The sequence below is a fragment of the Neoarius graeffei genome, chromosome 25 (assembly GCF_027579695.1).
Source record: "Neoarius graeffei isolate fNeoGra1 chromosome 25, fNeoGra1.pri, whole genome shotgun sequence".
NCBI classification, from domain to species: Eukaryota; Metazoa; Chordata; class Actinopteri; order Siluriformes; family Ariidae; genus Neoarius; species Neoarius graeffei.
The window spans coordinates 55172627-55197312 of record NC_083593.1 but is presented as its reverse complement, the minus strand read 5'-3'; the positions used below and the strand labels follow the sequence as shown (position 1 = coordinate 55197312).

The 24686-nt window shown below is 41.5% G+C and overlaps 1 protein-coding gene across 2 annotated transcripts in view; it reads right to left on the bottom strand.

Moving 5' to 3' along the window:
- Positions 1-24686, bottom strand: part of dpysl2b (dihydropyrimidinase like 2b) — a 53409-nt gene that overhangs the window by 15588 nt on the left and 13135 nt on the right. For both annotated transcript variants that reach the window (XM_060908730.1, XM_060908732.1), the window contains exons 2-11: positions 18104-18192; positions 17194-17378; positions 15698-15862; positions 15493-15554; positions 14988-15068; positions 13046-13114; positions 11271-11391; positions 10890-11046; positions 7531-7672; positions 7101-7271 (exon numbers count right to left, since the gene is read on the bottom strand). In XM_060908730.1, the coding sequence (XP_060764713.1) occupies positions 7101-7271; positions 7531-7672; positions 10890-11046; positions 11271-11391; positions 13046-13114; positions 14988-15068; positions 15493-15554; positions 15698-15862; positions 17194-17378; positions 18104-18192 (1242 nt within the window). The remainder of the gene's footprint in view (positions 1-7100; positions 7272-7530; positions 7673-10889; positions 11047-11270; positions 11392-13045; positions 13115-14987; positions 15069-15492; positions 15555-15697; positions 15863-17193; positions 17379-18103; positions 18193-24686) is intronic.

Below are 24686 nucleotides of genomic sequence, written 5' to 3'. Positions count from 1 at the left end.
GCTGACTAGATGCACGTTATGAAAATGGTGAACTCGTTCAAAATTAAAATTGTTTTCATTAACTTGAGTATTTTTTTTTGTGGATGTGTCCATATAATATAAAGAACATTACACAGTGGTGCGAAGATATGAAGTTTATCTTCTATATTCTCTCTCTCATTTTATATTTATATATATATATATATATATATATATATATATATATATTTTTTTTTTTTTTTTTTGTGTGTGTGTGTGTGTGTGTGTGAGAGAGAGAGTGATATATATATCACACACACACACACACACAATAACATATATAAACTTGTCTCTTATGGCAGCCCCTCGCCATTTCGTCCCTGTTCTCCTTCGTCTTTGCAGCATTTTCAACAAGTGGTTCTGGTTTTCTCGAGCTGAACCAGTCCAGGACTCCAACTCAAGATATTTTTCCTCCTACTGTACCACAAACTCTCATCAGTCATCAGCGTCCTGTGTTCATCTGATCCATCTTGGGAAATCTTTCCTCTTCTGTGTTAGCGTTTGATAAGTGTGAAGAACGAGACCATTAACATGTGCTTGATTTAAATAAATAAATAAATAAATAAAGTCTGCAATTTCCACTGATATGGAAAAAATACAGTACGTCATGAGGGTAAAAGAGAAAAATCATGGCATCAATGTCATGTTCATCTTAAACAAGTGGCTTTGTTCTTTTAAACTAACGATGGGTCTGAAAGCATGTCCTTCATTAGTGCGAATATGACTGATCCTTTGTAACGTTGTGATGCGTAACGACGTGTTGTGTTGGTTCTGTGTTTATGATATTTTGCGAAAAGGAAAGAACGACAGCAGGGTGTGTGTTGTGGAAGTCAGTGTGGCCAGCGCACTAAATATTACTGCCACACAGCGAATGATGGCATGGTACGTCCCGAGTGAGGCAAAAACAGCATGAAGTCAGTCTGGGCTCTCTTTTACACACACACACACACACACATACACACGCCAATTTTCCTGTACCTCATGGAATGGTATCCTTCCTGACCGAACGGGAAAAAAAAAAATTATGAAATCCATGAGCATTTGTATAAAACATATCACAAACACTTGCTTTTTTTATCCATTTGTAGTTAAATTTAAGTTCGATCTCTGATCAAAAGTCTCTGGCCTCTAATCAGAAGAGTTTTACTCCTTTTACACCACAGCTCATCACCAACAATTAGAATTTTTCATTTATTTAATAATTAAATAATAAAGTCAAACTTTTCATTCATTCACAGTTACACTTACATTACAGCAGCTATTAAACACTCTCTCCTCCCCAGTTTCTCTTTTGAAGTAAAGCTCATCATGTGACCGAACAACGTTACACCTCAAAGTTACAAAGCGCTGACAATGGAGACTCCTTCCAACAATTACACACTTTTGTCATTATTAAATAACCTTTAATAACAGCATGTCGTTTGAATCCGTTTACTGTTAGTCATCGATCATGTGGCGTGTCAATCGACTGTCGTACAATTCCTGATAAATGAGCTGTTGCTATAGACCCTTTTCAGTCACGTGACCTTCGTAAACGCGACCGCCATTTTGGACATGTAGTGGACTTCGGCTCAAATCGGTTTGAATGCGAGGAAGGCGACAAACATAAAAGAAAAAGGAGCGAGATGCAGAAAACTGTATTTACTAGTTTACTGTAATTATGATCTGGCAGCTATTTACACCGGATCCAGTGTAAATAGCTGCCGGAGCCAACGTCCGAGGTTCCGGAGCGCACGCGCTGGCTCCGGCCGGGCTGCGAGCGAGCGCGCTGGCTCCCGCCGGGCCGCGAGCGAGCGCGCTGGCTCCCGCCGGGCCGCGAGCGAGCGCGCTGGCTCCCGCCGGGCCGCGAGCGAGCGCGCTCCGGAACCTCGGACGTTGGCTCCGGCAGCTATTTACACTGGATCCGGTGTAAATAGCTGCCAGATCATAATTACAGTAAACTAGAATGGAATGTTAACAGCAATGTAATGCCTTTTCTGGCTAATTTTATTCGTCTTACCTCCAACAAAGTGGTCACTACACAAGCACTGGTATGCCGCTATCCATCTTCTCCGTCGGTCAGCATCTACCGGGATCTGATAAAACGATAACCCTTGCCTTGTTTGTTGATGGTTACTACATCCAGGTGCACAACAATATAGTGGCATGATGGAAGTCTTGCTGAAAATAAACACTTTCTTTACTGCCGTTCCTCAATGTTGGCTGTGGTAAACTACTGGTAGTACATGTCCAAAATGGCGGCCGCGTTTGTCGTGATGTCACGTGAAAAGGGTCCATAGAGATAATAAAAATAGCCTCAATGCGACTGTAGCTCGTACTGCCCACTATTGTTGTGTGCAAGTTTGAAATCTGATCAATCCTGTAGAAGGAGTAGCCATTTTTGTGAAAGTGCATATGATCCCTGTGTAGCCTTGTCCATGGCAGGTGGCGCCACCTGGTGAACAATTCTTGTTGGAACCTGTCTTTAGAGTCTTCTGTATGAGTTTCATTGAAAACGTCACAGCAGTTTATGAAGAGTAGCATTTAATGTGACGAGTCACCCAAAAATTTAAAACACCTATAAAATTGTAAATCTGACAGGTGGCGCCACCATCTTGACATCTTTTATGCACACCCACCCGGGGAACATTGTATGCGAGTTTAATCGAAATCCAATAACTCCTGTAGGAGGAGTAGCGATTTTCGTGAAATTGCACATGACCCCTCTGTAGCCTCATCCATGGCAGGTGGCGCCACCTGGTGAACAATTCTTGTTGGAATCTGTCTTTAAAGTCTTCTGGGTGAGTTTCAGTGAAAACATCTGAGCAGTTTACAAAGAGTAGCGTTTAATGTGACGAGTTACCCAAAAATTTCAGACGCCCATAAAATTGTAAATATGACAGGTGGTGCCACCATCTTGACATCTTTTATGCACACCCACCCGGGGAACATCGTATTTGAGTTTGACCAAAATCCGATCGATCCTGTAGGAGGAGTAGCGATTTTTGTAAATTGTGGCCGGCCAGATGACACATGATCACATAAGCTCATCGAGCCTGGCCTACACCCGGATGAGCTAATGAGTGCATTGATATAATCCTTTGATATTGTCAGAATAGTCCTGCAGTTCTAGAAAATTAATCAACACCTTCTGACCAGCGCTGTAGGATATAGCTCATGAGCAAACAGTATGCATTTAGCCCAATTCTCTTGCGCTCTCTCTCACACACACACACACACACACACGTCCTGTTACAGTCAGTCGAGTTATGATCCAACACTTGGGCAGCGTTTGAGCATGACCTCAGCGCTGAACCATGAGTCAGAGCTCCACGCCCAGACTCTGGTGAACAACATGACCAATCAGCTCCAGTCCATACTAAACAAAAAAAAATCCATAAAAACTCCAACAGTTCACAAAAGACTCTGTATTCTGACGTGAATGACCTGATGGCATTATTAAGTGCACCTAATACACCTCATGTTCCGTGGAAGCAAGCATGATCATTTTGGAAATACAGTCCTATATGGTTTTTTTGTGTCAGGTCGGCCAAATTTGGTGTCGCTGACGCGAGTTTTTTTGGCATGCTTTATAAAAATAAATAAATAAATAAAAATTAAAAATAAATATGTTTTTAGATAGTTTAAAGGTCCCATGGCATGAAATTTTCACTTTCTGAGGTTTTTTAACGTTAAAATGAGTTCCTCTGACCTTCTTAAGTCACCCCAGTGGCTAGAAATTTCATAATGTGTAAACCAAACTATGCCCAACATTTGAGAATGGCGCGTCAAAACGGCGCGTTGGTAAGCTCTTCCCTTTACTACGTCAGCAAGGGAGATGATCCCCACGCCCCCCCCCTGGATTCCCACCCACTGTATGGATTGCCCCGCCCAGTTGTAGTGAGGAGACCATAGAGGACACAACAACATGGCATCACCTAAGCGAGCAAAACATGGAAGTTGCGCTGTACATGGATGTGACAACACAGAAAAGAGTCCGTTTTTACTGCCGACAGGAGAGCCCCTGAAGACGCAGTGGCTTAATTTTATTTACTCCAATAATACGCCGTCGAGTCTACCTAAGACGGTGTATGTTTGTCGGAAGCATTTTCCTGAGGAATGTTTCCACAACTTGGGACAGTACAGGGCAGGTTTTGCACATCAACCGTCACTGAAGCCTGGGTCCGTACCAAGCATCCCTGCCGCATCAGCCACAAACACCGAACAAGTAAGTGTATAACTGTTAAGTCGTTTTGCCGTGTTTTAAAATTGGTGCGTTAGCCTAGCAATGGCTACATTAGCTGTGCAGCTAATCGCTTCCTGCAGTTAGCCAGGTAATCTGCGTTACAAAACTAAAGAGCATGCAGCATGCTCTGTTAAACTGAGTTTAGTCTGGAAATTGACTGTAACTTATGAGCTTATGTTTGACTATTGCTCCGCAATGCATGTCTTCTGTTGGATAAGCGCTATGTTGCTGCTTCTATCCTCTTTGGTTATGGAGTGCGTGTTCAAGCCTAGGGTATTATACGTTCGTAAACTACCACTCCGAACACCCTCACTCTCTGTTCTCTGTGTCACATTGAGTTTACGAAAGGAGTCCGAGAGAGAACGGGGTTTTGTCTTAGCAGCGTGGCTACAGGCGCTGATAGCAGCGAGTATGTGTGCGCGCAGCTTGGTCAAGCCCCTCCCCCTCCCCCCATGGCACACCCCCACCCTCTACCCTTCCCCGCCTCCTGCTTCTCATTAGCAAAACGACGCACTAGGAAAAGCGCTGAAATGGGGCTTTCTCCCAGGAGGCTATATTTACGTGCCGAGGGTTCATTTCGAGAAAGGCTGCGGATATAACATCCGGAAGCCTCCATGAGCCCGTTTAAAGCATCAACAAACCACCATGCCATGGGACCTTTAAGGGTTCTAGCTTTATACTCGGAAACACTATGTTTTAAAGTTTATTTTAAATATTTAAACATTTTGTGTTTATCTCCTCAGGCTTCTTTTACTTTAGATTTAGAGTACTTTGCACCATCATGTGCATGAAAAGTGCTCTGTATATTTATTACAACTACTACTATATTAGGCAGCACAGTAGTGTAGTGGTTAGCGCTGTCACCTCACAGCAAGAAGGTCCGGGTTCGAGCCCCGTGGCCGGCGAGGGCCTTTCTGTGTGGAGTTTGCATGTTCTCCCCGTGTCCACGTGGGTTTCCTCCGGGTGCTCCGGTTTCCCCCACAGTCCAAAGACATGCAGGTTAGGTTAACTGGTGACTCTAAATTGAGCGTAGGTGTGAATGTGAGTGTGAATGGTTGTCTGTGTCTATGTGTCAGCCCTGTGATGACCTGGCGACTTGTCCAGGGTGTACCCCGCCTTTCGCCCGTAGTCAGCTGGGATAGGCTCCAGCTCGCCTGCGACCCTGTAGAACAGGATAAAGCAGCTAGAGATAATGAGATGAGATGAGACTACTATTTTATTATTATTATAACCTACTACATGGAACCTTTTTCCCCCCTTAAGGCTGCCTTCACTCCTATTAATCCATTTTCTTAGTCTGAATCAAAGCAAAATTTCGAGTAATTCGGTTTGTTTGCAGTCTGTAAAATTAAGCAAACTTTAAAAAAAAAAAAGAAGAAAAAAGAAGTAGTTATCCGAGGTGGGTGCAGGCCGAAAACATACTGATCATTCAATGTTCACAAATACAGTAATGGAAAAAGCGAAATAAATCATTACCACTGTAGAACATGGAGACAGCGCTCACTGAACGAGTCCATTATTCCATATATAAATAAATACATTACTATAACTCGGATACAACATACTGCGCATCACATCCACAGATCATTTCCTCTTTATCTCTCAGAACATAAGAGTTCTGAGAGATTTACTTCCTGCAGTGAGTCAATTCAGAGTCTCATTGTTTCCTCAGCAGAGTTCATTTGGAAGTAGATTTGGAACATGGTGGTCAGATGTTACATTAATGGCATTTCTCAGATGCTCTTATCCAGAGTGACGTACAACATTCCCACAGCAGCCTGGATTAGGTTAGGTGCCTTTTCTCAAGGGCACTTCAGCCATTCCTGCTGGTCCAGGGACTCAAATCGGTGACCTTTTGGTCCCAAAGCTACTTCTCGAACCTTTAGGCCATGGCTTCATGTTGTCGGACATGACTGTGTTCCACTTGCCTAAAGAACTGCACCGTATATACCCCTTTTCCACCAACAGGAAACGGGTTCTTGAACCAAGTCCATTCAGGATTCTTTGACCCTTGGTGCCAGTTCATGAACCAGCCCACATTTTCACCAGTTTTGAGCAGAACCACTGTTATCAAGGCTGCATCATGAGAGGAAGGCGTTACACAATTCACAATGGGAGCAAACAGTAGACACAAGATGGTGGTGCGTACTGATTACCTGCGATTACTAATTGATTTTTGGTCAAAATGCTCCAAACGGTTCAAAATTTAGTGCATGACTCAGAACAGAATCCGTTCCCTATTGGTCAAAAAGCAGTAACTGAGAGCACATGAGGGTTTTGTTAAAATGGACTAATCTCTGAATTGATTAGCTAATCAAGTAACTAACCCTTCCACCTATTGGTGGCATCCTTTCCTTTCCTTGACTGGTTTCCCGACCAGACGCCTTTAAACATTAAACTCGTGAGTACGCAGCAAACCAAATACCCTGAAACATTCCAAGTCAAGACCACCATCAAAAATAATAAACTAAAATAATAAAGTGGTAAACTCCGTGTCGACCCAGAGGCTTCTCTGACTGGGATGAACAGCTCCCTCAGTTAACAATCACCCATGAAATATACTCACTAAAAGTCACATCTAATTTGCTGCTTCTCAGCTAGATCCTGGACGAGCCCCCAGTAATGTCGCAACCAGCGTTGCTGGCCATAACACCAGACTTGGTCATAATATAATGTTAGAAACAAAATGAATATCGTTTTATTGTAATTAAAAAGTGACTTGATAGCCATCATGCTCTGGTGTCCAATTGATTCAGACTAGCAACAATTTACGCTGACGACGCAACCATGAATTCCTTCTCCGTCTCAATTTCGATAAATGCGAATATTTCTTCGAACGTCGAAGCTTTGACCTCACCAGATTGTGGCTCTTGGCCGAGATGATCTTGGTGAGGTCGGGGTCCCACAGCACCAGGTCTGCGTCTGATCCCACAGCGATGCGGCCCTTACGCGGGTACAAGTTAAAGATCTTTGCTGCGTTTGTGCTAGTCACGGCCACAAACTGGTTCTCATCCATCTTTCCAGACACCTGAAGGGAAAAGAGCATGATAAAATATATATATCATTCATTATATGATCAGAAGAAAAAACAACTGGTGGAAAAACGGAGCTGACTGTAACACAGTAAAAGTACATCTCTGTTTTTACAGATTCACTCAGAAAGTAAAAAAAAAAAAAAACCTTCTCCTGGTGCCTCAGTCATGATCCCCTGCATCCATTATGGGTCGTTTGTTGTTGTTCGAGAACATTTTAACACTATTTTTTTTTCTCCAGGATCTCCCACTCACCACACACTTGTCCCAGATGATGGACATCCTCTCCTCTGTGCCATTGGTTCCCTCAGGGATGAGGGTGAAGTCGTCTTTCCCCACGGCTCTCTGCGCGGTGTTGAAGGTGCAGTGGGCGCTGCCCGTCACTTGGAGGTCGCCACTGGAGACACGCAGAGATGGAGGAAACTCGGTAAACATGCCAACTTGTTTATTTTTCCTCACTGTCTCCGTAATTTGATCTTGCGAGACAGTGCAATCCCGTCCACCAGCCAGCTCTCACCAATCATACAACAGCTACCAACCAGGGTCTTCACCTGGTTAAAGGTTGGTTTAGGCTCGACGCAGAGCAGACGCTGTACCCTACGCCGCTGTGAGCATTTATACGGTGTCGAGTTTCTTCATGTTCTTCAAACAATGGTGACTAAATCTGAGCGGATCATGTTGGAGATGGAGCTAATAAATCTTGAACAGTTAATTTTAGGCCTGGAATGATTCACCTAATTCATGATTTGATTCAATTCACAATGTTTTTGAAAATAATAATAATAATAATAAAAAACGAAGGGAAAAAACGCAATATTTATTTTCCAATTCTTTCCTTTTGTTAAAGAACATGGACAAGGAAATGCATTTCTAATATTTTACCCTCTCCTTGATTTGATACATGTTCGTTCACCTCATGTTTAACTTGACTCAAAAATGGCGGACAAGAAGAAGCAGCTGGAAATGTGTAGGAGGAAATGCAATGCTACCAAGCGCACCAATCACAGCTGAGACATGGATTTACATTTCTGAGGACGTGCACATCAGGTGCACATGCTTCCTCCAAGACGGCTACATTTCTTCAAACTGCTGCTCATACTGCACCACATGAGCTTTCTACCCTCTTCTAGATACGTGAGCTCACAGACAGGCGCAATTGTCTAGTGTTGCTATGATTGACAAGAGATAGCGATAGAGTTTGCCCCGCCCACACAAAGAACACAGCCAATTTTGCTGAGCCGTCCCATAACTCAGCTTCCTCTTGAGTCTGGTTTCCGTTCTGAATTCTGCCTCAGGTTTTGTTTTCTCACGCTTAAAGTTAATAAGACTTTAAAAAGCGCAAATTTTCACGGCACCAAGAAACCGCAGAGTAAACTAAACTGATCTGTTCTAAAAGATGTCACAAAGCTTAATTACAGCTTTACAGCTGATACTAGAGACTCTTTTCATAAACATTACAGAAAACTTCATCATCTCAACATTTACATGTGCTATTAAAAAAAACAGTTGTTTTAATATTAGAAGTGTGTTGGAAATAAACAGTACTTCAAAAACTTGTCTGAACTGATTGGTTTTTGTCCGATTAGTGTTACCTGAGCTGATAGTTTTAACAGAGATTAGACCGTACAATAGGGCTGCGTACCTAAACGTAACATCAGGTACAAGTACCGGTACAGAGGTTTAGGTACAGGTCCGGACCTGTACCTGAACAATTTGACAAATTCTTCTGAACTTCTTCAATATTGACAGAAACATTAATAAACTGTTGACAACTTGTCAGTATCTTTATTCAAAAAAAACCCGAACATAACTAGGTTTCCTACCTCACTTCTCAGTCACCCTCTCAGTCTCACACTTACGGTAGTTAACTTGGGACAAAAAGTCATAAGTTGTCTCACAGCGAGAAGTGACTACACTAGAGTACTACAGACTACGCGCAGTCCGCAGCCTTTAACTTACGTGGCAAAATTACACAAAGCAGCAAAGACTGCCAATGCCAGCAAAGGAAAAATGGCTGACCTGTTTTTGAGTCTTTTTGACCAGTCAGAACGCTGGATCAGCCAAGCTCTCGCAATGTCTCGTGAGACTGTGGTGAGAGGATCTCAAATCAAAGATGGCTCTGATTTCAAGTTTCAGTGTGGCATTTTACGTCTTTTCCAGTGCTAAATTTTCGTCTTTGTGGTAGGATTTATGCATCTTCAGTCACAAAATAAGCAGATACTTGGTGTAAATTTATATCGGTACAGTACCGGTACTTCATGATCCAGTATTTTGGACCTGTACCGAATCGATTTTCATGGTACAGTACCGGTACACAGTACCGGTACACAGTACCGGTACGCAGCCCTACCGTACAACTGGATCTACTGACAGCTCCTCGGCGTTTCACCTCAGACTAAAACAGAAATTTAAAAAGTCACACCCAGTGTATATTCCAAAACGTTGAAATCCGTGTGAATGCTGAAACATAAAGAAGCTGCAGAGCCACAGAAAGAGGATCTTTTCTGTCCCGTAACAGGGTGGGTTCCATTTCTAAACCCGGTGCTATCCATGACTTCACTTTCTTCCTTTTTCTGCAGCTTTTTTTTCTTTTTCCAGACTTACTCTTCAGTGGTTCCAGACTGGCACTGGGCAATGCTTATTTTATAATTATGACTAAAAAAGTGTAGCAGGAATACATGGGTCATTCTAGAATTCGGCGTATATTTCGCGTCTCTGAGATAAACCTTTTGTTATTTTCCACAAAAGAAATCTTTACTGAATCAGTTTTGAACAATAATGCAAATTATGACAAACTTTCACCAGTAGCGATGCTTGATGTACATTTTAGACCCAATTTATCCATAAAACATTAACTAAACGACCCCCACCCCTCCCCCCACATTATCGGCTGTCTTCAACTCCTGATCCATCCATTCAACTCCAATAAACAGGAAGTGAAACGGTCTAACAGTCTGTTTTGGGGGGGTTTATTCTATTAACTGTGATAAAGTCAACTGCATAGAATGTCTATTTTCTGTTTTATGTGAAATTTCAGTAATAAAAAAATATATTTTTATCCTTCCCAATGTTCTTGTCAACTCTGTTGGCTCGGTTATAAACCCACAAAAAATGCACAAAGACTTTTAATAATACGCATGACACCTGCACCGAGTGATGTCACTTCCTCTGGTGGGAAACTTCAGAAAGGCAGTGAGGTGTGTTCCGTTTCTTCACTCATTAATTTGTACAAAACGTTGAGGATTTTACACCAACAGTAGATTAATTATTCATCAAATCTGTTACTGTGATATTGGAGTGAATCTCTCACTCATTTTTTACAAAAAATAAAACAATATGATTAAAAGCCATAAAGTTCTGTTCTTATCCATGCCGTGTGGTAGCTAGTTTGAGGTTAGCATATGGAGTTAAAACACAAAATGGTGGATAAATGTTGACTCCGTTATTGTCGATTCTGTTCATGGATTGTCCAGTTTGACGATAACAGAGTTGACGATGACTAACAGAGTCAACACCTGAAATGTACCCGCAATTATAGAACGGGCCGTATGTCAAGATTGAGTATGAATGTCAACAAGAACAAACAAAAAAAAAAAAGGAGAAAAGGCTCTCACCATGACAGCAGGGAGTTGAGATAGTCGGGTGTAGTGGGATCCGGACTCAGGGGTGGCGAGGTCACATATGCTGCAGCTTTGGCCCAGTTTTTGCTCCAGTAGTGCGAGCCATCTGTGCCAAGACTGGCCGTGATTGGCTCGCCATACACCACAGTGCCTGCGACGACCAATAGCAGCATCACATCAATCCAGCGCTAGTGTGTAATCATACGGTAATTATCTGCTCTAATTCTAGAGTCTTAGCTCTATAGTGTCATGTTAAATAATGGAGCTTAGCCAAGTGAAAGTGAGTCATGTTGTGTGTTATGAATGTTATGACTGGATCATACATTTCACCTGTGGCTTAGCCTAGCCCTCTAACCCTGTTACTGAGGTTCAAACCTTTCTTCCTGGCCTGGGCGATGACATCAGCTGCGCTCTTGCTCATCACCTTGGTGATGTAAAGAGGACAGTTGGTCTGATTGGCCACTGTGATGGAGCGGTTCACCGCCTCGGCCTCCACCTAAACACCAAGGATTTGTGTTAGCAGTGTTACGTCCCAGATTCTGCATTAATGGCATTTAGCAGACGCTCTTATCCAGAGCGACGTACTACATACAGCACACCAGAGTAGCCTAGGGAGCAGCAGGGGTTTAGGTGCCTTGCTCAAGGGCACTTCAGCCATTCCTACTGGTCCAGGGAATCAAACCCGCAACCTTTTGGTCCCAAAACTGCTTCTCTAACCATTAGGCCATGGCTTCTCCCACCATGATAGTGTGCAAAACTCTGAAAAATCTCTTTACCCTAAATGGAGTTATAAAACTCATCCACAATTGCTAACTCTCTGTAAATCCTTTCATTAATTCCTACTCCTGCATCTCACTTCTCACCATTCAACCTCCAGAGCACGTTTTACATGTAGTCCTACAGGAAGCTCCAGTATTTTCTTGGTCATGGTGGAACTTCCAAAGAAAAATGTAGACCTTGTAAGGAAAGCTGCAAATGACGTCAGGGACATTTTTAGCTCCTGAACAATCAGGTCACAAATGAGGACAAATTCTGTGTTCGACTTTACTGGGATGTGAGAAACCAGAATTTGAATTCAGTGGGAAAAACATGGACGGTCTGGAGCAGCATCCTGAAATATCTCGCAGAGGAAATACAAGTAGTGCAGGATCGCTGTATGGCCATAACTGGCATCCTGAAGACAAGTCTTGAGGAATGGAGAGATGAGGGGACCATACATGAGCTTGAAAGAATTAAAGGATCCTAACCATCCAAATCACGCGTTCTTTCCAAGAATGGTGGCCCACAAATATGCACCTAGGAACAAAAGTTGTCTCGTAATACCATTATCAGGAACTGAAAGATATAAGAAGTCTTTTATCCCAAGAGCATGTTGCTTCCTAAACAACCGGATACGTATTTCTACGACTTTGTCGGGTTTTGCTGTAAATTCATCGTATATTTTTTCAAGATGAATGAACAAAGTTATTATTATTATTATTATTATTATTATTATTTACACAAACACTTGCATATATACACACAATATAATTAACTTAAAGTACATTAGCGCTTCTTTCTTTCCCGTTATTGCTCCAAACGACCATTTTGTTTTGACATAATGAGCTAAACTCGAGGTTTGAGGAGATCTTTATGACTTTACAAGTAGGAATTCTGAGACCAAGTCGTGTTTTCTTTGTCAGACTTTGGCGAACGGCGTTCTCAGGCATGATGTCAAGTGGAATAAAACTATCATTATCAACAATCTGCAAAATAAACAATTCTTTCACTTTGCAATGTAGTCTTATCAGTATGCCTTGGTTGCTAAGCAACAAAACAGACAAAGATGAAGGTATTCTATGGCCAGAAAAATGGTTTAAGCATAACTCTTTACTGGTTTAAAGCCTGACAGATTCATCCAGAATTATATTTTTGTGAATGTGTAGTACATACTGAGAATTCACACGTGGTTCAGCCAGTTCCATCTTAGAACTCAAATAATCCATGTTTTTGAAAGGACATTTGTTTTGTTTTTGTTGGTTTTTTTTAAATTGCCAACATCGTATATGGTCACGCCGTGAATTCTCCCAAACATCCTCCATACTCTGATCCTCCATTTGGTTAGTTTTATAGATCTACTATACGTGTAAACACCAATCCCTGTGACGTACCTCCTCTGGACGACTCAGAACGTGCCCCTCCGGTCCGGTGATTCCCAAATCCAGGATTCTACGCTGCTCCTGAAATCAGTAAGCAGGAATAATAAACACAGAAGAAAGATGTAGTTGATGATCACATGGATGTGTCTTACAGCCTGTATGGAGGGAATTTATCCTGTATTTCTTTATTATAATATTTCCGGGTCCTTCTACAGGACAAAACTCTTGCATTTGGCTGCTTATAAAACCGACACAACTTCTGTTTCAAATGCAACCTGCATCAGTCTCGGAGACACCATCACGTTATCAGATCAGTATAGATCTTTTTTTATTCTTAGTGCGTTTGTATAATTGTGAGACCATTACGACCAGGACTCGCTCCCAAAACAGATTTTGCTCATCTCAAGAGACTTCCTCATAAAATAAAATAAAATGTATTGAATGTATTTATAATGTATTTTAAAACCGAAAATCGTGTCCGTACTCGCATGTGAGTGTGACATTTCAGCATTATTTAATGGCTATAAATTAAAGACATATACAGTGTGTATGACAGTTTTGTAGCTGCAACATTTCATACAGCATATCATCAAAGCATTTTTTAAAATTTATTTACTGAAAAACATGTAAAAAAAAAAAAGATACAACAAAATCAATTTATTTATCTATTTATCCATTGCAAGTGGTGATGTTTATTTATTTAGTTAATGAAAACAGTGACGGTTATTTATTTATTTATTTATTTCATGCAAGCGGTGACTGACTGTTTGCTTGTTTGTTTATTTATTGCAAGTTGTGACATTATTCATTCATCTATCTATCTATCTATCTATCTATCTATCTATCTATCTATCTATCTATCTATCTATCTATCTATCTATCTATCTATTTCATGCAAACGGCGACATTTATTTATTTATTGCAAGCAGGGACTTTATTTATTCATTTATTTATTTAATGCAAGCAGTGACTCACTTTGTCTATCTATCTATCTATCGCAAGTGACATTTATTTATTCAATGCAAGCCGTGACATTTATTTATTTACATATTTATTTAATGAAAGTGGTGCCTCTATTTATTTATTGCAAGCTGTGACATTTATTGATTGATTGATTGATTGATTGCAAGTGGTGACATTTATTTATTTATTTGTTTATTTTATGCAAGCAGTGACTTACTTTCTTTATTGCAAACGGTGACTATTTATTTACTTATTTATTTCATGCAAGCAGCGGATTTATTTATTTATTTAATGCAAGCGATGACATCTACCTGCTGCAAAATTACTGAACTGTCTTCCTGGACATAAAAAAAAAAAACCTAAATAAAATCCAACAACATTTTAATGGAATTATTTATTTTAAAATATGTTTGCTTATTTGTTTATGTAAATTTTTAATGCTCCCCCCCAACACACACACACACACACACACACACACACACACACACACACACACACAATACGCAACATCAACCTGCAGCGTTACTGAGACGTCGATCCGAGCGTGAGGAAAACGATCCACACTTCTTGACAAGGCTAAATTTTTATACAGCCGGGACAGAGCTGTCCAGAAACGTGAATATGGTCCAGATGGAGGTAGAATAAAATCAAAAAGTAAAACCTTGTAAAAGACGAAAACTCTGAAAAGTAGATTACATCCATTCATCAAAAAAAAGCTTTAAAAAGAAACTGAAATGAATAATTAAACTAATAATGGCCATCTCTTTAACTGCACACACTGTGCTGTATCTGAGACAAGCAAATCTGTGCAGAGTCGGCGTGTGTGTGCATTAATAACTCTGAGATCATACAGGAGTTATGCTCTGCTTTGCTCACTGTGCCAGTAGAAAGTCTGAACATTACAGGATGTGATTGAGCTTAAAAATCTCAGGCAGTTTATTCCACACAGTGTGACTCGATCCACGATCCCTTTCGCACGTCAGACTCTCACCTCTGCGATGATGTCGCCGTTCTCAGCGTGGACCTGTGCGATGGCGCCGAGGTCTCGGATCACACTGAACACCTCGTAGATCTGCAGAAGACCAAAAAACACACACTTTAACTCTTATGTTGGCCTTAACAGACCTCCTGAGTTTCTGGATTTTCCTCCAGACCTTCTGGCGATATTCACACGGGTTCCGCGCAGATGGAAAACGCAGCCTAAGACCACCAGAGTCCCGTTTGTTTATGACCAAGTGAGTCAGAATGGCGTCTCGAAAGATCATTTCCTGACTTTTTTCTTCCTTACTCTTCTGGTCCGAGTTCACTCAGTGCTTCTGGAAAGCTTCATGTCGAAAGGAAACACTGCGTCTCGCAGCTTACATGATGTAAATAATGTCGAACAGGTCTGGCTTTAATATCGGCTGTGAGATGTACGCCAAATGGAAGAGAGAGAGAGAGAGAGAGAGAGAGAGAGAGAGAGAGAGAGTGTGGAAGAGATGTCCCGAGAGTTGTACCTGAGAGTCGGTCAGCTGGAAGATGTCCTTGTAGGCCAGGTAAACCAGGAACGAGTTCACACCTGCACAATGAACCAGTAGAGGACTGAATGAGAAGGTGAGAATTGGGTTATATTTCTTTCAGATTGTTCAATCGAACCGAGTTGTAAAGCGTTGAGAAAACGCTGTGGTATATTTGTGTGTTTTAAACGGGTATGTGTCGTACCATGGTCCTTAACGAGTGTCTCCATTTCCTCCTGGATGCCTTTGTGCCACTCAGTGATGTCGACGTGGAGCGAGTAATCGCAGCACGACTTACTGTCAGCCCACTGACGCCACTGATTAAACGCCGCTATCAGGCCGGTACCGGGCTCCGGAACCACATGGTCAACTAGTCACGCAAAAACACACACACACGATAAACATAACACCTTTTTACAGTCTGATATCCCGAATCTTTAAGCTTAATCCCACTCATTTTGCTCATGTTATATATATATATATATATATATATATATATATATATATATATATATATATATATATTCAATTGAAAAATAATCATTCATCATGCTCTCCGTACAACACAGCCATCTCCACGAAATCGAGTCGTACATGAGCTGATATAGTCGGCTATAATCCATGTACAACAAGATTGAGTGGAATAACTGTTTTATTCTGTCCACATTCACTGGATTTTGAGAAACGGAGCATTTTTATTTTTTGCAAATCCGATAAATAAAAACTTTATACAAAATGTCCAATAAAATAATTTCCGCTTAGACTGTAAACAAACCGGCGAAATAACAGGAGCAATTTGTGAAAAATGCAATAATAATAATAATAATAATAATAATAATAATTCTTGAAAAAAGGTATGTTCTTACCATCAAATACTTTCATTCCACATTTTGTGCTTTTTTTTTGTATTTTTGGGGGTTTTGTTTTCGAGTAGAGTTTTTATTTCATCCTCGGTTGGTGCAGCGTTTTTGTTTTTCTTCTTCTTTAGGGTTTTTTTGGTGGTTGGCAAACCAACTTAAAGGTGCATTACTCCCACCGACTGGGCTGGAGTGTGGAACAGGAGATATCGATGGGAACACGACTATATTCTTTTTGCTATTTCTATTTCTTTTAAAAATACTTGATGTGCTCCACCATTTTGTTTTTCTCTACTCACGGTATATGAGCTGATATCCTAATAGTAGAGTAGCCAATCAGAGTGCGTGATTACTCATATCCAGTGAATGTGGATAGAATAATTAAAAATATTTAAAGATTTCATGAAAACTTGAATGTATAGATTTCACTACAAAACTCCGAGCGTGTGTCCGGTGATGAAACGCTCCAGTATGTGAACAGTATGAATGATAAAACATGTACTGACCGAACTAATACTTCATTTACATTTTTATTTGCTCACAGGTCAGAGTTCATCTCGATAACGAAAAACGAGGACAGGATCTTCAAGGCGATGACGGAACCCCAAACAGCCTTTTCTGCCCCGTGATACAGTAACGTACAAATTAACGTGACTAATATGATTGTGGTTTGGTGCGAGAACGACTTGAAGTGAAGAAAGTATCGCCTGTCAGTGGCGATAAATTCTGCCGAGTTTTGATTTGACCTTTTCCTGCACTGTGCCGTACCACATGGGGTCTGATTAAGAGGATGATCAGACTGACTGAGTGACTGGTTCCCACTGGTGGTCCTGCTGAGACTCACTGATCATGGTGGTTCCTCCTGCCACCGCCGCCCGGGTGCCCTGATAAAAGTCATCAGCTGCAGTCATGCCTCGGTCAGGCATCTGAAAGCGAGTGTGGACGTCGATACCCCCCGGCATCACCATCCGGCCGTGAGCATCGATGGTCTTCACCCCTCCTGGGACGATCAGGTTCTCCCCGATCTGCCTACAGAGAAGGAAGAGAGAAAGATGATGAATGGAGAAGATTGGGAGAGAAAAAGGAAAGGAAAACATGATGAAAAGAGAAGATTAGGAAAGAAAGTAATAAGAGGAAAAAGGAAAGGAAAGAAAAGGAAAAAGAAGAAAAAAATAGGAAGGAAAGGAATGGAAAGGGATAAGAAGAAAAGGAAAGGAAAAAGAAGGAAAGGAATAAGAAAGGAAAGGAAAGGGATAAGAAGAAAAGGAAAGGAAAAAGAAGGAAAGGAAATTAAAGGAAAGGAAAGAAAAGGGATAAGAAGAAAAGGAAAAAGAAGGAAAGGAATAAGAAAGGAAAGGAAATTAAAGGAAAGGGATAAGGAAAAAAAGGAAAGGAAAAAGAAGGAAAGGAAAAGATTGAAAAAGAAGAAAAATGAAAGGGAAAGAAAGGAATAAGAGGAAAAAAAGATGAAACCCAAGGGAAAAGAAAGATAAAGAAAAGAGAAGATTAGGAAAGGAAAAGAAAGAAGATGAGAGGGAAAAGTAATAAGAAGAAAAAGGAAAGGAAAGATGATGAAATCGGGGCAATAAAGAAGACAGTTTTAGTGTATTTTAGTAAAGTGGTGAATCTTAGAATTGTCTTTTTTAAAAATTAACAACTTTTAAAAGCTGGTAGAATTTTTGTCTACAATCTCTGCAGTCTCTGTCTCTCTCTCACACACACACACACACACACACACACACACACACACTTACTTGATGAGTCCATCCTCCATGTAGATGTCTGCAGAGAAGGACTGGTCATCGTTCACAATCTTTGCTCCTTTAATTAGCAAACGCTCACTCTGGGGGAAAAAAAAAAGTTTCATATCAATATGAATACAGCGCTATTCCAGGGAAGGGAGAAAATAGACCCAATATAAACAGTGAATTATTAATGAATAAACATCGACATTGGAAGACCTGACTCGGCTAATGGAGTCGCTGGAGCAGGAAAGGAGAGCTGAACTATAACCCAGCAGTTCCTCGTACTAATTTCACAGGAACCTTTTAAAGACGTTTACGAGGCAGACTTTTGCTTTTGGCCTCACTGGAACTCCAACCGCACCGTATAAAACACATCAGGGAGTTTCCTTCTCTTCACACACAGCTCCCCCTGACATGATGTTCCATAACTGAAGTAAAGTCGTCACTGTAACATCCAGATGTGCTGACATGACTCGCCAGATTTAGTCTCGGGTGGACCGTGTTTCAGGCCAAGGATAATTTGAAATGGAGTTCCAGCTCTTTATAGATACGCACAGAGAGGAATAGAGCAGATGATGGAGCAGATGCTGCCTCTGTCCTCATAATTACCACTAAAACTCAATCAAAAGACAGATATTTCTTTCATAATGCAATATTTTCCAGACATTATGTCTCTCTGGAGTCCTCAATAACAAAACAGTGTAAGAAATAGTTGATTGAATAAGCTGTAAAACACCAGAGCGCTCCTTCTGGTATCATTTATTTTTATCCCATTAGTGTTCCTCTTACTCGTGTACTACGCTATATATTTATTTCTGTTTCTAATTTATAACTCAGATTTGTTAACTCCAGGTGTCCAATCATAACCATGGTACGCTGTGACATCATCGCTGTACGCTCGTTAGTGTTGTATTAATCAAGGCATTTCTTTACACCAAACTAGCAACCTAGTATAAGTCTCATACACATTCCAGCGTGTTCACACTCTCAGCTCAACCAATCAGCATCCACATCCCCACGTCGGCTCCTTGAGCTCTGATTTCCTGTAAAATCCTCAGTTATTTATGATTACATGCCTACGACACTGTAAATCTGCCCAAAGCCACAGAACCTTAAACAGCCAAGATCTCAAACATGCTTTTTACATGTACAGGTCTTTATGGTTCAGTACATTTACATTATAAATCCTTACAGTAATCGCTCGTATAAATAACCGTGAACAGATTCCACACAGCTGATATTTTCACTGCTGATCTGCTCGAACTGTTTGACCTGGTGGAGGATGACAAACAGTGTTCCTTCCGATCCGATCACTTTCTAATAAATATTCAGGGTGTAAACCAACGGTTTCTAAAGGATACGATTCAACGGAGATTCTTAAGGTACAGATTCATTATCTGACACATTTGATACAACACATTCGACCAAATCATCCTGATAAACGATTCAATTATTTACTTTCAAAACATGATTTTTTTTAACAAACTAAGTAGCTGTTCTTTTAAAAATAATCAATTTGTGAACATTGTGCTTTAAATTGATGCATCAACAATTGTTACAAATCTAATTATTATGATGATTAAAATTATTTGGAAAGTGTGAGATCTTATGTTTATTGAAGGTCAATTTTATTCTTTTTGGTCAAACGTATTTGAGTGCATACCTATTCAAGTGTAATGTCACCCCCAGCTCTGAGACTCCGCCTACTGCATAATATTAAAAAATGCTAAAACGTTGGCAAGTGGCTGAGTAGGGAGGCAGGGTGGGGCTGAGGCAGGGTTTGGCTGAGGCAGAGGCAGGGTTGGGCCAAGTAGGAAGGCGGGGTGGGGCAGGGCTGAGTAGGGAGGCAGGGAGGGGCTGAGGCGGGGAGGGGCTGAGTACAGAGGCGAGGAGGGGCTGAGGCAGGATTGGGCTGAGGCAGGGGCAGGGCCAAGAAGGACGGCGGGGTGGGGCAGGGCTGAGTATGGAGGCAGGGAGGGGCTGAGGCGGGGAGGGGCTGAGTACAGAGGCGAGGAGGGGCTGAGGCAGGATTGGGCTGAGGCAGGGGCAGGGCCAAGAAGGACGGCGGGGTGGGGCAGGGCTGAGTAGGGAGGCAGGGTGGGGCTGAGGCAGGGAAGGGCTGAGTATGGAGGCAGGGAGGGACTGAGTATGGAGGCAGGGAGGGGCTGAGTATGGAGGCAGGGAGGGGCTGAGGCAGGGAGGGGATGAGTAGGGAGGCAAGGAGGAGTTGAGGCAGGGTTGGGCTGAGGTAGGGGCAGGGTGGGGCTGAATAGGGAGGGGCTGGGGGGATGGGTGGGGAAGGGCTAAGGAGGATAGTTGCTGATGTCGGAGGCATATTTTAAAATAATTTTATACAACATTCTTTTTTTTTTAATAAAAAAAAGTTTCATGATGTAGAGAAGTACCAAACGCACGACTCTACCTCAGCATCGGCCTTACAAGATTCAGGATGATGATTTTGAACCAGTAGATGGTGCTTTGAGCCGTTTTCAATCCATAAAATAACCTTAACTTTGAAAACTGATGATCACTATTCAAACCAACATTTATATATTTCATCACAGTACAGTCATATGATTTAATTTACAGTTCAAACACCACACGTAATTCTGCAGTACCTCTTTAAATATATTTCACTGGATTTGGGGACAGAAAGTGAGGACACTGCATCAGTGCATCTTTCAAGCAGGAAAAGAAAAAGGAAAAGGACTCGAGATGAGAGCACTGGCTAGAAACATTACTAGTGGGAAATAATGGGAAATCATCCCACCCACCCCCACTCAGCCCCTCCCCATTCCCCTCCCCACCTCAGACCTTCACCAACTTTTTAGCATTTTTTAAAATTATGCAGTGGGCGGAGTCTCAGAGCTGGGGGTGATGTTACACTTTAATAGGGATGCACTCACAAAGGTCTGAGGTGTGTTTTGAGTGATAACTCACATCAGCCTTCTCCAGTGTTAAAATGCAAAATAAGCGAAATGTGTGAAGGTTAAGTGGTGTGTAAAAAGCTCCTAATGAATGAAGGATGTTATCTTACTCGGTGAACCGTACGAACATTTTGTGGGTGAAGTATTCTCCTTTAACACAGGATCTGACGATTAAAACCATTTGAAGAGAACAGACATGCTGGCTAACGTTAGCACTGGCGTGTTATTGATTAGCGAGGCAGAATTGCTAGCAGATCTGAGCCGAGTGCACACTCCGTGTTAAGTGTTTTAGGTTACATGTTTGGCGTGATGGTGTGTTGTGGCTCTCCAGCGAGACTGTTTCTGGAGTAACATTACGAACAAGATGAGTGATGAAAAAGAGTTCACTGTGGGATGAAATGGAGCTGAAACCATGGACCAGGATCCAGATCCTTCTAAATCAGTGCTCCATGACACTCCCCAACACTCCCCCCCACACACACACACAGTCCTAACTCCATGCTCTTTACACGCTCAGTCCCAGAGGACACTCATTTCTCCATGAAAAGAAAGCAGGATCCTTTCTGGTCACAAGACACATTGCATGGTTTTTAGACAAAGGCGTCTCTGTCCGAATCCTGACGCTCTGCATGCTTAATGGCAGCTTGGCAACCCGGGCCAAAGTGTGTTTGGCGTCCCCCCAACATCGGCATGATGGTGCAGTCCTGAAACAGGGCAACTCCTAATCCAGCTCGCAAAACAAGAACACAAAACAAGACCCAAAAGGAAATTCTGAATAAATACAGTACGTGTGAACAGATATCCTGGAAAAGACAAAAAGTCTTCACTCCAACTGCTGCCTCATCATTTACAGCCTTATTATTAAAATAATCCAGAAATAAAATTAACAAACCAAGAAACAAATCCAGAAAAAAATAAGTTCTATAAACAAACCATTTATTCGAGTAACTTAAACATTTTCATATGCTAGATTTAGATGCGTAATACAGTCGTTTGGAAATTTTAATTTTGTTGACAAGGGTTCACAATTTTTGAGGAGTGTAAATAAACACACGGGGGAAGAAAGAGAATTACACAGCGGGACAAATAACTGGGAGGAGAGCGATCATGAGATGGATGGATAGATGGAATGTTGGAAGGATGGAGGGAGTGATGAATGAAAAAGATAGATAGAGGGTTCTTAGTAACGGCCAATTCAGAAAGTAGTATTCAAAAACTCAGATAGATAGATAGATAGATAGATAGATAGATAGATAGATAGATAGATAGATAGATAGATAGATAGATAGATAGATAGATAGATAGATAGATAGATAGATAGATGCAAGGAGGGATGGATTAAGAGAGACAGATGAATGCAAGGAGGGATGGATCAATAAATAGATGCAAGGAGGGATGGATTGAGAGAGAGAGAGATGAATGCAAGGAGGGATGATCAATAGATAGATAGATAGATAGATAGATAGATAGATAGATAGATAGATAGATAGATAGATAGATAGATAGACAGACAGATAGATGCAAGGAAGGATGGATTAAGGGAGAGAGAGATATGCATGCAAGGAGGGATAGATAGATAGATAGATAGATAGATAGATAGATAGATAGATAGATAGATAGATAGATAGATAGATAGAAGGAGGGATGGATCAATAAATAGATGCAAGGAGGGATGGATTGAGAGATGAATGCAAAAAAGGATAGATAGATAGATAGATAGATAGATAGATAGATAGATAGATAGAAGGAGGGATGGATTAAGAGAGAGATGAATGCAAGGTAGAGCCCTGCACTCCCGCGGGAGTCCCACGGGACTCGCGAGACCCGCCGCAAAGCAGTGCGGCGCGGGACAAATTTTGAAAGCTCATTGTGGGCGCGGGCGGGACCGGAAGTGCACATATGCGGGCGCGGGCGGGAGCGCACATATGTGGCGCGGGACAAATTTTGAAAGCTCATTGCGGGCGCAGGCGGGGCCGGAAGTGCACATATGCGGGAGCGCACATATGTGGTGCGGGTGGGGGCGGTGATAAGCTGCAGTCCCGCTAACTAAAAACGTGTTTGAAATAAAATTTATAAATTATTAATTTATGTCTATCATATATAATTTGTGCTGGATATTTTATTTGGCATTAATAAAAACATTTTAAGATACCTAAATTTGCAGAGAGAGTCAGATTGCCAGATTGAGTGAGGAATGGCATCTTAAATTTGCCATTGATCACCCTAACGGGAAATCCTTTGATCACTCTAATGACTCGCCCTTCACACCCAGCTAGCAAGAGAACCATGAGTGAAGTGATCTACTGCTTGAGTTAGTCTACAACTCTAATCAGAGAGACAGGTTACACAGTGACGGTAGGCTTGACTCAATGCTATCCCAGAAATCCTTCCTGTAATATGCAAATTTGGCTGTCCAATCAGAGGCGGCCAAATTTGCATATTACAGGAAGGATTTCTGGGATAGCATTGAGTCAAGCTTACCGTCACTGTGTAACCTGTCTCTCTGATTAGAGTTGTTCACTCATGGTTCTCTTGCTAGCTCTGCTTTGCAATAAAAAAAAAAACATTGGTACAAAGCAAGCCCATTCACTTTTTTATGCTGATCAGAGAATTACAATGGTTTCTCATGTGACAAAAATGTGCGATTCGCTATGAAATATTTTAATCGCTTGACAGCACTAATTATTATTATTAGACACACTACATTGCTGAATTCAGAAACAAGGTAAATAATAACAAACGTGAACGTGAGCTGTAGATATTTATGCTCAAATCCACTCAAAGTAGGGAGCGGGGCACCATCACGCTGTGTCAAGACAAGAACTTTCCTGAGAAATAACGCGAACGTCTGCATCATGTGGGATTTGCGGGCGGGAGCGGGACAAAATATGGCGGGCAGGAGCGGGACTGAAAATCATAATTCTTTGCGGGCGCGGGCGGGACTGAAAAATCCGACCCGCGCAGACCTCTAATGCAAGGAGGGATCGATCGATCGATCGATAGATAGATAGATAGATGCAAGGAGGGATGGATTAAGAGAGAGATGAATGCAAGGAGGGATGGATCAATAGATAGATAGATGGTTGAATGAATAGATAATCAAAGACAGACACAAACAGTTATAGCAGTAGATGGATGGAAGGAATGATGGATGGAAGGACGGATGGATATTTTACAATGCAATTCATCCATCAATATGACTGAATCCCACTGATTTGCATTTGCCATGTTGAAATTTTGATCCGTGATATTTTGGAGATTGTGATGTTCACTCCTCTCTCAGTGTTCTTAGTGAAAGTTAAAGCCCGTTCCCACAGTCCTTCATCTCCGCCGCTTGTGTTGGAGCAGCTCGAGAAGATTAATTAAGCAACGGATGCTTCACCGATGAGAACATGTTAGATCCCTGCACCCACAAGACTGGAACGGCTCAGAGTTCTCACCATACAGAGCAGTTCATCTACAACCCCAAATCAGAAAGAGGCATGTTCAAACCCAAATTAAAACTGAAAATAATGATTTGTAAATAATCTTTGACCTGAATTACGCTGAAAGCAGCACAGCAGCACATTATTTCATGTTTTACCTCATGATTTTTTGCCCCCCAAATAAACACATATTTCAATTTTGATTCTTGCAACGTTTCAAAAAAATTGGGATGGTAAAGC